Raw genomic sequence first — 14,698 nt, 5'->3', positions numbered from 1 at the left:
CCAGAACTATGGCTTACCTTCCAGATTAGACTTAACAGTGACCAGGAGTCAGACTATGGACTATGAGAAACAAACTGAGGGCCTCAGAGGGGAGGGGGGTGGGGGAATGGGATAGACCGGTGATGGGTAGTAAGGAGGGCACGTATTGGATGGTGCACTGGGTGTTATACGCAACTAATGAATCATCGAACTTTACATCGGAAACCGGGGATGTACTGTATGGTGACTAACATAATATAATAAAAAATCATTAAAAAAAAAAGGACTATTTCTTATTAATTCTAATCTTGTTTTACAATGCCTGGCATGGGTGTTGCACAGAGAAGTTCACTAACTGGGAGTAAGGATGTTATGACGCATGTGGACGGTGGTGACAGGAGAGGCAGAGCAGATGACAGAGGACTTATTAGGATTGAGATGCTGAGGAGGGATGGGGAAGAAGACTGTGGTAGGCGGGTGAGAGAAGTTTGGAAAGGAATTGCCTGTATCCTTGGTCACCCACTCAATATGCTTAGGTACTGTAGGTGATGTGAGTAGTATTCTTTTAGTTTTTCTTGTTAGGAGGTTTATTCATGTTTGGAGATTTCCTTTTAAGAGAGTGAGTTTAATTGGAAGGTAATGGCATTTTAGCACAAACTTGAGTTGGTGTAATGAACCTGTGGATGATACAAACATGTTTACATACCCATACAGGTACATTTAGTTTACCTTTTGATTTTTCCAATTCTTATTTCACGGTCATGAAGGACATTCTAAAAATTAAAGAAAAATTTATTTCTAAAATTTCAGCCATGTTCGGCCCAACTGAAGTGGATTTGAAATAATTGAGGTGTGGTGTTTTAAATTTTGGCTGTGTTTAGAGCAACAGTCTGATATATGAATACATTTGAAGGAAAATGTACCTTTCAAGTTCAGAAACATACTAACAAGTCCTCTCTAACTTCCTGTTTTTGATAATAGGACATTTCCAAGTTTGCAGAGAAGGACAATATTGTTCTTGGAGAAGGCGGAATCACACTGAGTGGAGGGCAGCGAGCAAGAATTTCCTTAGCAAGGTGAATATCCGATTATTGGTTCAGTGAGCATTTGTTGTAAATATCATGCATGTAAAAATCATAGATATTTCTCTATTTTTTTATATTCTGTTTCTGAAATTGAAAAACGCCTGGGGTTTTATGATTAGCAGGTTAAGAATCATCCTTAAGAACTGTAGATAATGATTTAGTATTCATCTTTGATAAAGGTGATGGATTTTTCAAATTGCATGCTCTTATTTTAGTATCTGTATATTTGTTTGGCTAATGGTGTTAAGATTTAGTGCAAGTAGAAAATTCCGGGATTCTGCATAACACAAGGAAAAAAGTGTTTTTGTTAAATCTATCACAGGGCCCCTCACTTACCCCCACTCATCTGCTTTAAGCTTCTGTTTCTACTTCTTGGTTTACGTAAACATACATTTTCAAATTTTCAACGTAATTAGTAATTGTCATAACAAAAACTGTAACGCAAATGATGTCACTTGGCTTCAAGTCTGTAATCTTTAAGGAAAAATAAATAGGACAAGCACATCTAACATTGTGGGGGACAGTGAAGTCCTTGGTAGAGACATTCTTTGTCTAAGCATTTTGAGCTGTCAAAGATAAGTACGTAAAGTTAATTTGTGTCAAGAAGAAAACTTTGTGGTTAAACTGTAACTTTCAGTTTAAAAAACTATTGGTAATATGAGAAGTCAAATGTTCCAACAGTTTTATTTGAATAGAATTCTTCTCACTGTGTTGCAAAGGTTGTTAACAAGAAATCACATTGACTTATTGATATGTTGGCTCCTTTCTTTTAGTTTACTGTGGCTGGAACAGTAAACTAACTTACTGAGCACCTGCAATTGCTTGGTATTATTCTAGGTGGACTGTGTGGGTGTGTGTGTATGTGTGCGCATAATTTTACTTAATCTTCATATTCCCCTGCAAAGAAAGAATTGTTCTCCCCACTCTGTGGAAGAGATCGTCAGATAATTGAGGCTGTTAGAGCTTCACTTGCCAAAAACTATACCAGGAAATCGTAGAGTCACCATTTGAGCCAGGTCCTCTTGACTCTTGACATTAAGCCATGACTTGATTTTGGGATTACTTGTGAAGTCATAAATGGCTAGTTATGGATAATTCACAAACAAGATAATGGCTTCAAATAGTTAGAGATTGATTAATCTATGAGCCATAGTAAGATTTATCTTAAGCATTCCATTTCAAATTTAAGGTATGCTCTGTGGCTGTTAGGCATTTATCACAGAATTGAGTTTGTATTTATAAAAGTCTGAAATTTGGTTTTATTATAAGGTGCACACAATTTGAGGTACTACTTAAAGTAATTATTTATTCTTATTCTGATCAGAATGTGTCATACGTTGTCCAGTTTTGGATGGTGAAAGTATTATTTCCGTTTCTTGAGAAACTGTGGTCATAGATGTGAAGGAGAGAGAGAGAAGTAAGAACTGAGTAGTGGGAAGGAAAGACCTTGAGGGTCCATTTTGATAGGGGTCTTTTATCTAGCTATTGCATGTTATTGCATGTTTTTTAAAATTACTTCTCTTGGGGCGCCTGGGTGGCACAGCAGTTAAGCGTCTGCCTTCGGCTCAGGGCGTGATCCTGGCGTTATGGGATCGAGCCCCACATCAGGCTCCTCTGCTGTGAGCCTGCTTCTTCCTCTCCCACTCCTCCTGCTTGTGTTCCCTCTCTCGCTGGCTGTCTCTATCTCTGTCAAATAAATAAATAAAATCTTAAAAAAATAAAATAAAATAAAATTACTTCTCTTAGTTAAAAACTGATAGAATACAATTGTTACAGAAAGTACCAAGAATTATACATAAACACTGAATCCTATGTGTGGGACAGGGGTAGTGGTAGTGTCACTAACAACCACACCTGAAAAATTTAAATGTTATGAAGATTTAATCTTATTCCATTAATATGGGACTATTCCTCATCTTATTACTGTGCTAAGATCAATTTGATGAAGATTTTACTTCCTCATAAAACATTTTTTTAACTTAAAAAGTAAAACTGATATGGGTGTACATTTTTGTTATGAATTATTGATCCTTCACTTGTTTGGAATTCTTGTAAATATGGTACAGAGACTGAAACTCTGTGGAATAAAAAAGTAGTATTACAGCCACAACAATTTGTTGGTAGCGGTCAACACCAAAGAACATTAAAACGTTTTTCTTATGTAGTGTTGCTATTTAGTTGTGGTCTCTGACATTTTACAGCATTGAAAAAGTCTGTTCTCTTCTTTGCTTTCCCACCAACATGCAAGATCTTTGAGGGCAGGGACTATGTAATTTTTACCATTGTATTCTCAGCACATAGCATGGTGCTTGGCTCTAAACAGATACTATTATTAAAAATTTTCCTTTTTTCAAGGTAGTATTTTAAATTGTGTGGTGTGGTGTGATTCCGTTTGATTTCTTCTAGTTTATGCCACTTACTTTTAACAAAGCCACTTCAGTCGTTCTTGGGATATTATGAAAACCACAAAAGTCATTTATGACTTACATTTTTGATTCTCATTTAGAATTATTTACACTAAATGACAGGAAATATTTTAAAAATCTAATTTAATGTCCATTTTCTTTTTAGAGCAGTATATAAAGATGCTGATTTATACCTATTAGACTCTCCTTTTGGATATCTGGATGTTTTAACAGAAAAAGAAATATTTGAAAGGTATGTTCTTTGAATAATTTATAATGCTCATGCTAAAAGACAAGAAAGAACAACTATACCATCAGAGACTGCAGTTTACCCTTGAGAATTATTGCCACCATTGTGACTCACTGTGGCAGAAAGAGACGTAGCACTCACTCAAATCTGATCGTCCCTTCACAGTCAAAATTCAAGATCACTTTGTTAAAACCTTTTCTGACCACCTCATGGTAAACCAATTTCTTCCATTGCTATTGTTAAAACGGTCACTATCTGTGTAGTTTTTTCAGTATTCTTACCTTGTGGCATATATTATTCAAATTGGTTATTGTACTTAACGTTTTTACTTTTCTGTGTTAGTATTTTATTCCATCTTCTCCTTAGATAGGATATTTCTTAAGAAACTAAACAAGCTGAATTTTTTTTTTAAAGATTTTATTTGTTTATTTGAGAGGTGAGGGCGGGAACAAGCCACAGGAGAGACAGAGGGAGAGGGAGAAGCAGACTCCCACCGAGCAGGGAGCCCAATGCTGGGCTCAATCCCAGAAATGATCTGAGCCGAAGGCTGACGCTTTACCGACTGAGCCACCCAGGCGTTCCACAAGCTGACTGTTTTAGTGCAGTCGACTGCTCAGACTATTCATCTACCTTGATATCTCCTACAGAACTTCCTTCTTAGTCACACAAAACTAGGGATTACATTTCGTGTGAGCTCCCACTAGGGCTCAATGTATATAAAATTCCTAAGAGGAGCATTTTTTTATATGACTTGATTTCAATTTCAAAATGATTTCATGAACTATAAAGTAGTTTATTGGGAGAATTATTATAATACTCTTCTAAAATAAAGATTTTAAGCAATAAGAATGTAGAGGTGTGTGTGTGTATAAAATGGTTGCATTCCCCCTAGAAGCATCTTTCCTAGAATTTAAATGTAGTACCTAAGATTTTTACAATCCTGAGTGTGATAAGTAACTTCACTAATATAAACTTTGTAAGCTATAGTAGTATGTTAAAGTATAATCTAGAATGATGCCTTTCTCCCTTCCTTCCTTCCCTTTCTTTCTTTCTCTCTTTCTTTCTTCTTTCTTTTTCTTTCTTTCTTCCTAACATTTTATTTATTTGAAACACAGAGCTAGAACAAGGGTGTGGGGGCGGGGCAGAAGGAGAGGGAGACACCTCACTGAGCAGGGAGCAGAGGGGCAGAGGGAAAGGCAGACTCCTCACTGAGCAGGGAGCCTAACACAGGGCTAGATTCCAGGACCCCGAGATCATGACCTGATCCGAAGGCAAATGCTTAACTGACTGAGCCACCCAGGTGGCCCTAGAATGATGCCTCTTTCTATACAATATATAATGTCTTTATGTCTAAAAGAAATTGGTCTCCTTAGGTGGTTCTAGTCAGGATTTACTTTTAAACTAAAAGAAAATTTTATTAGAGGAGCATCAAATTTATTATTTAATTCTCAGGTTTATTTTTTTTTTTTTAACAAATCAGATTAGTTTTAATATAAGCTCTTGAGAACTAAATTCATGGCCAACTTAAAATGTGAAAGGAAATTAATAGAAAATGTAAAGAAGGAGAAAGCTCTGACATTTTAGAGGACACAGAAGTATAGCCCTCCCACCCCCAGGGATCTTTAAAGTTTATCTAATAATTCTTTCATTGTCTAGATGAACCAAGGCCCAGAGGGTAACCAATTTGCTCAATCCAACATTTATTTAGTATCAGATATTTAATTTTGCTCTAGATCTGTTAACACTCAACTTTATGATATAGCATACTCTAATCAGTAATATATTTCATTCTATAATAATTCAAGAGGCATCAAATTAATTGCTATTATTTACTTTAGAATTATTTTAAGAATAATGACATTGCATGATAGACGTTTTACATAAGAATGCATTAAAAAAAGATAAATGCAATACATTGTTGTAATAAAGTGTTTATATAATTGATATCTTATTTATATCTTTTTATATTCTTAAAGCTGTGTCTGTAAATTGATGGCTAACAAAACTAGGATTTTGGTCACTTCTAAAATGGAACATTTAAAGAAAGCTGACAAAATATTAATTTTACATGAAGGTAGCTGCTATTTTTATGGGACATTTTCTGAATTACAAAGTCTACGGCCTGACTTCAGCTCAAAGCTCATGGGATATGATTCTTTTGACCAGTTTAGTGCAGAAAGAAGAAATTCAATCATAACTGAGACTTTACGGCGTTTCTCATTAGAAGGAGATGCGGCTGTTTCCTGGAATGAAACAAAAAAGCAATCTTTTAAACAGACTGGAGAGTTTGGTGAAAAAAGGAAGAACTCTATTCTTAATCCAATCAACTCTATCAGAAAATTTTCAATTGTACAGAAGACTCCATTACAAATGAATGGCATTGAAGAAGATTTCAATGAACCCGTAGAGAGAAGGCTGTCCTTAGTTGCGGGTAGTGAGCAAGGAGAGGCCATCCTGCCTATAAGCAACATGATCAACAGTGGCCCCACGTTTCAGAGACAACGAAGGCAGTCTGTTCTGAATCTGATGACGTGCTCCCCAGGGAGCCAGGGTCAAAGTATTCACCGAAGGACAGCTGCATCCACACGAAAAATGTCTCTGGCCCCGCAGGCAAACTTAACTGAAATGGATATATATTCAAGACGGTTATCTCAAGATAGTGGCTTGGAAATAAGTGAAGAAATTAACGAAGAAGACTTAAAGGTATGTATAAATGATCAGTGGTTTTGTATTTGTCACAGAGTGCATCTGAGTGAAATGCACTATATAGTATGATATAGAATTTACGCAAATTATGGGCTGAAGATGAGGATTATTTTAAGATTCAGAAAGTCCAGAATCCATAAATTATGTAAGCAACGTCAAAATGCACAAGAATAAACTATTTCCTTTGGTAATGGACATATATCTCTTCCGGTAAAATGGGAAGGGCCAGTGTTGGGTCCTTGAGTGAGCCAGTAACAATCATTATTATAAATTAGAAAAATGGTAAGTTATAAATCTGCTTTGTTACCACCTTAAAAACCTCTGTGGATAGAAGTGGAGTATAAGTAAATGTATAAACAAATAACAGCTTCAATTATTTAGAGGCCAAGAAGTATTTGGTATGGAGATAGCCTATGTAAGGTGTATAAGCAACTAGTCTCTCGACAGGACTAACTCATATTCTGGTTTATACATTGGTCTTATCTGAATTTGTGTGGGCTTCTTTTTATCTTTCAAGTTTGCTTTATAAGGCGGCGCTCTGGACAGGTTTCTCTTAGACAAGGTATATGAAACTCAATGTATACTAGTGCCAACCTTCAGATAGGAAGTCTTTTATATTAAGTTTTAAAGAATAAAATGCTTTATTCTTAAATAGAGGCAACATAAAAGAGGACGGTTTTCATTTATTGTGTTTTGTTTTTTTGCTAGAAAAATTCCTCAAGTGCTTTGCATGCATTGGGCAGCGTTGTAATGAATTGACATGTTTAATAGCATAGATCATTTAAGAGTAGTATGAGCTTTGGCAAGGCACAAGTCATTTGACATCTTTGGACCCAAATTTTCTCCTCTGTAAAATGAGAGAACAGAACAGGTGATCTCTAAAATGCATACTTTCAGTATTTCTATAATTTTACAAAGGTTTCCTAAGGGATGGTTTATCTGTATGGTTTTAATATCAATCTGAATGAATTTCTCAAACGGGAAATTTCTCTTTAACTGATAATAGTATTTACTGATCACCTCTAGTGCCAGGCAGCGTATATTTAGTCCCCACCACTACCCCAGTAGGTACGTATCCTTATCCGCATTTACAGATTAAAAAAACTAAAGTTTAGAGAAGTCCAGCTGCCTAAATTCAGGCAGCTCCTAGGAAGTCAGTGGTGGAGTTCAGATTTAAGTCCAGGTTTATTTACTTCCAAAAATCTTTACATCGAGTTAGCGTGCTATATTCCAATTTCATAGAACCTCCTCTTTGAGTTTCTGGGGCTTCTTATATGAATTTTGTTGACTTCTAAGAAACAAAAGTGTGTTTCCCCTTGGGAATATCTGGGCTTGCTCTTTTTCAAATTTTGGAAATGCTTCTACCAAAGGACAAATACAGACTTCCAGGGAAATATACTGAAGATTAGAATTAAATAAGTTAAGTCATATCGGGAAAGAGATAATCCCAGCTCCTGAGGAACATACAAACATCAGCTGGCCTTCATGTCTATTGGCAGACCTCTGTAGCCAGCGAAATTCCAAATGGTATATGTCCATGGACCCCTGAAGAAATAGGAAACTTCAGCTTGATGGTACTATTTATTTCATAAAAGGTGTGATGCTATTAAACATTAACATGGTAAAAATTGTCCAAAATCAATACAGTTGTATCATCATTAATTTACTTCCAGAATTGTTAAAAATTACAGAATTTCTCATTTTTTAAAAAGCTGTGTTGTTCTGGTGGACATTATACTGGCTATAGAGTGACATCACACATGCCATTCATGATGGTTTGTATTTGTTGAAACTCCTTTAGCTTCGAATACCAGTGTTCCTTTATGTCCGCACGTTCATTCAAAATAAAACCACAATGGTGGTGTGAAATTGTGTTGTCTCCTTGTTGTAACCATGATTCTTTTTATTAGGAGTGCTTTTTTGACGACGTTGAGAGCATACCACCGGTGACTACATGGAACACATACCTTCGATATGTTACTATCCACAAGAACTTAGTCTTTGTGCTAATTTGGTGCTTAGTTATTTTTCTGGCTGAGGTAAGAATTTTCTGTTGTAAAATATTACTGTGATTTAAAGTTACATTAAGAATAGTTTGCAAGACTATATACATATATATGCATATATAATGTGTCTATATGTACACATAGACATAAATATATGTACATATTTTTACATTATATAATGACATGTATAGTTTCATATAGTTTTTGTACTGCTATTTTACTATTTCATATAAAATATACTTAAATCATCTATTTGAAGAGCTTTTAGTAGAGAGGTTCAAAACCTCTAAGTAGAATGCCTTCATATGGATTGAAATTAAACAGTGAAAATTATCCCGTACTCAATTTTAAGTTCATTTGACTATAGATATTGCATTATGGAATATGCAAGTAATGAATCACCACCTTTAAATGACTGTGTCTTTGCAAATTGAAATAAATATGTATTAGTGGCTTGGTAACCGTTTAAGCAATCCTTTCAGATATCCACATCACCCGCTTGCTTGTAGAATTTGTCTGTCTTTGGTGCCACCATCTTGATCTCTTTGTCACACCCCTGCTGTCTGTCACATCACCAGGATAAAACAACAAGGGAGGGAAGTACAAACAGCATAGTAGGGCTGCAAGTGCAGTACGCAGCAATGTAAGAGGTTCTTGAAGCTGAATGGTGGATGAGGCTTCTCTCTCAATGAGGAGCAGCCACCGCAATGCCAAAAGAAGCCTGGCAGAGAATGTCTGTGGGTGAAGTGGCTTTGAGGCTGAATGGAGAGCACTTGCCCTCCAGATGTCTAATGGGGCCAACGAAAACTCAGCACCAGCCAAGGGCTTGCCCTAAGGCAAGTTGGGATCAGTTTTGCTAAATCTTTTTGTTTATTTAGATAAGATAGAAATACAGATTTTTTTTTTCTGTGAAGTCTTCCCATTTTTTAAATGTAGGTAGTTGATTAAATAAAAACAAACAAATGAACGCTAGGTGGGTTCAACAAAATACACATGTGGATTGGATTCAGCCTGTGAATGACTAGTTACCCTAGATATTTATTCCAGGGGACACCACTGGATGCCCCTTAGTATACAAGCTAAATCTAATATGAAGGCCCATATTGCCTTCAGGGAAGAAATGTCCCAGGTGAAGAACTGCCTCTCCCGAGACGTGTAAATGTATATGTAACTGAAACCCAATCTTATAGCGGCTGGTGTTTTCCTACTGTTGGGTTGTTTCTAACCTCAGTGAAGAGGTCTACATAAAAATCATCACTTCTCCCTGACCAACTAAGATAGTGTTAAATATCTACAGGTATATACCAAAAAATTGTACATATTATTTCACTTATAAACCATCAGTTTCCATTTGATCCTTGAGTTCTGGTGATATTTCTTCTTTTGTAAATTAAGACACCAGATGGAGGTTTGCGGTGAGTTGCAGTATAGTACAGGACCAACAGTGGCATCACGCGGGCTTGGCCGTGACCTCAGTCTATCTTGTTAACACTATGAAACTGAGCAAGGTAGTTAACCACTCTGAGCCTCAAGATCCTCACCTACAAAACAGAGATCGTAATAGTACTGACTTCCTAGGTCATTTTTGTGAGTTAAGACACAGTGTGGTTATAAAGCACTTAATGTAGGGCTTGGCACATAGTGAGCAAGTTAGTTGCTGTTCTCATTGATACCCTTAATGTCACACCATTATTATAAAGCTCAAGATAGGTTGAGGTGAGCAAGTCTGTAACAGATACAATGAAAGTTTCAATAATCCCTTTTATACTTTAATAAAAATATGGGGTTGGGTAATTTGACACTCTCTCATGAGTCATAAAAATTGCTTTGAAATGTATTTTAAATTTACCTGATTAATCTCTGCTAGTCATGCCTAATGACCAGCATTAATGTGAATGAAACCTATTCCTGTGCCACATTTAATCTCACACCAGCCCTTCGTAACTGTTAATGATTTAAATCTCTGCACTGAGAGGTCACATTTCTTGATTGTCCTCAGTGTAGAGAGTTACATAAGAAAAAATGGTCCTATCTGAATATGGTGATGATTTATGTTCATTTACAGGATCTTTGTGCTATCCAGATCCATGAAGTTGAACTTATGCTCCTTTCAAAAGGGTGTATAATTAATTAACTGATTAGTGATTGAGAATTGAAGAATTGAAGAAGACAGTGGTCCTTTGTCTCTAAGTAAGAAACAAAATTACAAGGGAGGATGTAAATGATTAGTGGAGCCCTCCCAGTTATTTTTTGTTGTTGTTTTTGTTTATTATAATAATATATTTTTATTATGTTAGTCACCATACAGTACATCCCTGGTTTTTGGTGTAAAGTTCGATGATTCATTAGTTGCGTATAACACTCAGTGCACCATGCAATACGTGCCCTCCTTACTACCCATCACCGGTCTATCCCATTCCCCCACCCCCTCCCCTCTGAAGCCCTCAGTTTGTTTCTCAGAGTCCATAGTCTCTCATGCTTCATTCCCCCTTCTGATAACCCCCCCTTTCTTTATCCCTTTCTTCCCCTACCGATCTTCCTAGTTCTTATGTTCCATAGATGAGAGAAACCATATGATAATTGTCTTTCTCTGCTTGACTTATTTCACTTAGCATTATCTCCTCCAGTGCCGTCCGTGTTGCAGCAAATGTTGAGAAATCGTTCTTTTTGATAGCTGAGTAATATTCCATTGTATATATGGACCACATCTTCTTAATCCAGTCATCTGTTGAAGGGCATCTTGGCTCCTTCCATGATTTAGCTATTGTGGACAATGCTTCTATGAACACTGGGGTGCATATGGCCCTTCTCTTCACTACGTCTGTATCTTTGGGGTAAACACCCAGTAGTGCAATGGCTGGATCATAGGGTAGCTCCCAGTTATTTTTTAAAAAATGTCTTTTTAATGGACAAAACACATTGATAATGCCATTTACTAGGCAAGAAATGATATCCTATGATGAGGTTTTTTGGCCAGTATCCTGGGGGCATTGCTAATAAACAGGCTGTCAAAATTTTGAGTGATAAACCTTGGTGATAGTAGACAAATAGCAATTGTTTTAGTGATGTGCACAGTTATATAGCTAAACACTGATGTTCACAATTACGGCACCTTCTTTGAATCAAAATTTACACAGTTTTTCTTTTAGATTAAGCTTCTCTTAATACCAGTGTGCCCCTTTCTCATTACTATTGACATATCTCATCCGTGTGCATCATGGTGCAGGTGCTAACCCCAGAAGATAGCTTAGTTCTTTTAAACCTTGTTTACAGCCTCATACTCATCATGATCAGAAAACCTGAAGACAGGTTTAGATACATTTCTTCCTTGACAACAGCAATTTATCCATTTATAGTTTTCATAGGTACCATACTTCAATTTAGATTTTATATTTTATAGAGTACATTCCATATGCTTCCCTTTCTTACTTCTTCAAAGTGTGAAACAGAAAAAAATTAGTTTGATTTATGCAGTTTGTTACCACATATCATTGTGTTATTTTGATAAGGGAGTCAGTCTACCTTTATATTTTTATAAGATTTTTTTTTAAAGATTTTTATCTATTTATTCGACAGAGATAGAGACAGCCAGCGAGAGAGGGAACACAAGCAGGGGGAGTGGGAGAGAAAGAAGTAGGCTCATAGCGGAAGAGCCTGATGTGGGGCTCGATCCCATAATGCCGGGATCACGCCCTGAGCCGAAGGCAGACGCTTAACCGCTGTGCCACCCAGGTGCCCCTATAAGATTTTTTTCTACCGCAAAGCAATATTTTCTGAAAGCTCTTCGATATTAACCCCAATGGTTTAGGCTATAAAAATTCTTTCTTTTTTAAAGATTTTATTTCTTTACTTGGGAGAGAAAGAAGCAGAGAGGAAGAGAGTTGAGCAAGAGGATGTGGAGGGGCAGAGGGAGAGGGAGAAGCAGACTGGCCGATGAGTAGGGAGCCCAACATGGGGTTCGATCCCAGGACCCTGCGATCATGACCTGAGCAGTAGGCAGCCACTTAACCAACTGAGCCACCGAGGTGCCCCAAGGCTATAAAATTTCTGTCATGTTGGGCTTTCTAGTGCTGCTGCTTGGCAGTACATCACTGAGTAGGTAGAGAAGAACTGCAAATAAGAGTAGGAGACAAGTTTCCTGCTGCTTCTTATGACAACCAGAGGGTATTGTTGACTGGAGTACCTCAAGATCCTAAATTTAGTATTTTAATTCTGTAACTTTTAAGAAATGTGTCAGAGTACTGCTGTATCCTATTCTTTCATGATTTATCTTCTCTTTGTTAAGAAGGAAACCCTGGGTAGCTTTACATTACTAGTAAAATGGACATGTAATATACTCCCATAATACTTCGGCTATAACTGATTTATTAGATTAATAATAATCATTTTAATGCAGCTTTCCCTAGCATGGGTCTGTGTTTTAGGACATTATTTGATCTGTGAAGCATTGAAATCTGTGTATGAAGTCAGGACAAGGTGTCACTTTGCTATTACTGCCTGCCATTCATGTAGCCATTTGCTCATTCAACACATATTTTGTTCAGTATGTCAGGCACAATTCTGTGTATACAGTGTGTACTGTGTGTATAGTGAACAAAACAGAACTTATGGGTGGAATGTGCTAATGTACTTATGTTTATAGTGTTAACAGAACATTTATAATACTGTACTCCTTTGGCGAAAACTCAAAATAGCAGTTGTATTTTAATAGGTATTCATTTACATACAGATCTCATTGTGTGAACTAAGAGGTAGCTCTGAATTCTGTGTATATAAAAACTTGTAGAATAAACTGGTTTAGATTCTTTAACTATACCCTATATTACATGACATGTTATCTGCTTTTTCGAATGTAGTCTTTTTTAAAGATTTTTTTATTTCAGAGAGAGAGAGAGAGTTGGGGAGGGGCAGAGTGAGAGGGAGAGAGAGGGAATCTCAAGCAGACTGTCCACTGAGCGTAGAGCCCAAGGCAGGCTCGATCCCACAACCCTGAGACCATGACCTGAGCACCTGAGCTGAAGTCATCCATCAGATGCTCAACCAACTGAGCCACCCAGGGGCCCCAGTACTGGCTACTTCTTTTCCATCTTGGCGTCATTTGCACAGTTCACGAATCATCATCTTGGTCATTCATGGAGCTGTCCTTAGAGATGCCATCATCAGATTATTACATGGATATGTAATAAATACTGTCTATACCCCTATAATTATTATAATCTGTGCATCCACTGTCCAATACAGCAGCCACCAGCAATATATGACCATATAAATTAAAGAAATTAAGTAAAATAAAATCAAATTTAAAATTCAGTTCCTCAGTAGCACATATAGCCACATTTGCAGTGATCATGTGTGAAGTGGCAACAATATTGAACAATGCAGATTTGGTTCATTTTTATTATTGTATAAATTTCTTTTGGACAGTGCTGATTTAGATTGTACTGTTTGCTAGGTGATATGGATTGAACTTTAAAACCCTAAAAAATAAAAATAAAGACCTTTTGCTCTTCCCTTTTAATCACCCAGGACTGTCACTCAATCATAAACTGCATGAACTTTACAACTTTGAAACATCTTGAAATGAAATGATAGAACTTGCTTAATCAATTGCTCCTATATGCTCCAAATATTTGTACTAATATCATTATATCAAGTCCTTGGAAGTGTTTTTGTTCCAGTCAACAAAAGTAGTTTGGGTTGGCAGTTCTGTGTCTCTCTCCACTAGTGGTCTCTATTCACAAATTCACAGCGTAATAACTCTGTATTACGCTGACTAGAGCAGTTCTTTGGAAAACTGCTTTGGTTATTGTTCATTAGTAAATATTATAAAATATTTGTTTCTCGGATTTATTCTTATCCTGAGAATGTTGGCAATGCCAGCAATATTGACACTTCTTTAATTGGAACAAAGGGGGACTATAATAACCCAAGAGTGACTCAGAAGTGTACCCTTACCTAAGTTCTTGAGTGATTTTATTAGTCTTAGAAAATAGGAAAGCATTTGTACTGGAACACAGACTTTTGAAATAGCCAGATTATTGCCTTGTTTCTTGTCAATTTGAATTTTCTTAAATTTCAAGGGAACAGCAATTGTTTTTCTTCCTTCCTAACACCGTGCATGGAGGCTATGTGTACAATGAAAAAAAGTAGAAAAGTAAGAATGATGACATTAGATTTTTCATATACTCCTGATATGTGAGTTTAACTACAACTTGTACATCTCTTTAAAATACAGAACTCCATACTGTAATTTCTTAGTTAATGCCA

General features: G+C 36.6%; 1 protein-coding gene across 1 annotated transcript in view; it reads left to right on the top strand.

Annotated features, from left to right (window-relative positions):
• The window catches only part of CFTR (CF transmembrane conductance regulator), a gene marked incomplete at its 5' end in the record, with an annotated part of 136,113 nt that overhangs the window by 61,290 nt on the left and 60,125 nt on the right, over window positions 1-14,698 (top strand). The window contains 4 exons of the mRNA XM_008705799.1: window positions 961-1,055; window positions 3,636-3,722; window positions 5,696-6,422; window positions 8,336-8,464. Of these exons, the coding sequence (XP_008704021.1) occupies window positions 961-1,055; window positions 3,636-3,722; window positions 5,696-6,422; window positions 8,336-8,464 (1,038 nt within the window). The remainder of the gene's footprint in view (window positions 1-960; window positions 1,056-3,635; window positions 3,723-5,695; window positions 6,423-8,335; window positions 8,465-14,698) is intronic.

This window comes from Ursus maritimus, unplaced genomic scaffold (genome assembly GCF_017311325.1).
Source record: "Ursus maritimus isolate PB19 unplaced genomic scaffold, ASM1731132v1 scaffold_3, whole genome shotgun sequence".
Lineage (NCBI taxonomy): Eukaryota > Metazoa > Chordata > Mammalia > Carnivora > Ursidae > Ursus > Ursus maritimus.
The sequence above is the reverse complement of the archived record's forward strand: the minus strand, read 5'-3'. Positions and strand labels throughout refer to the sequence as shown.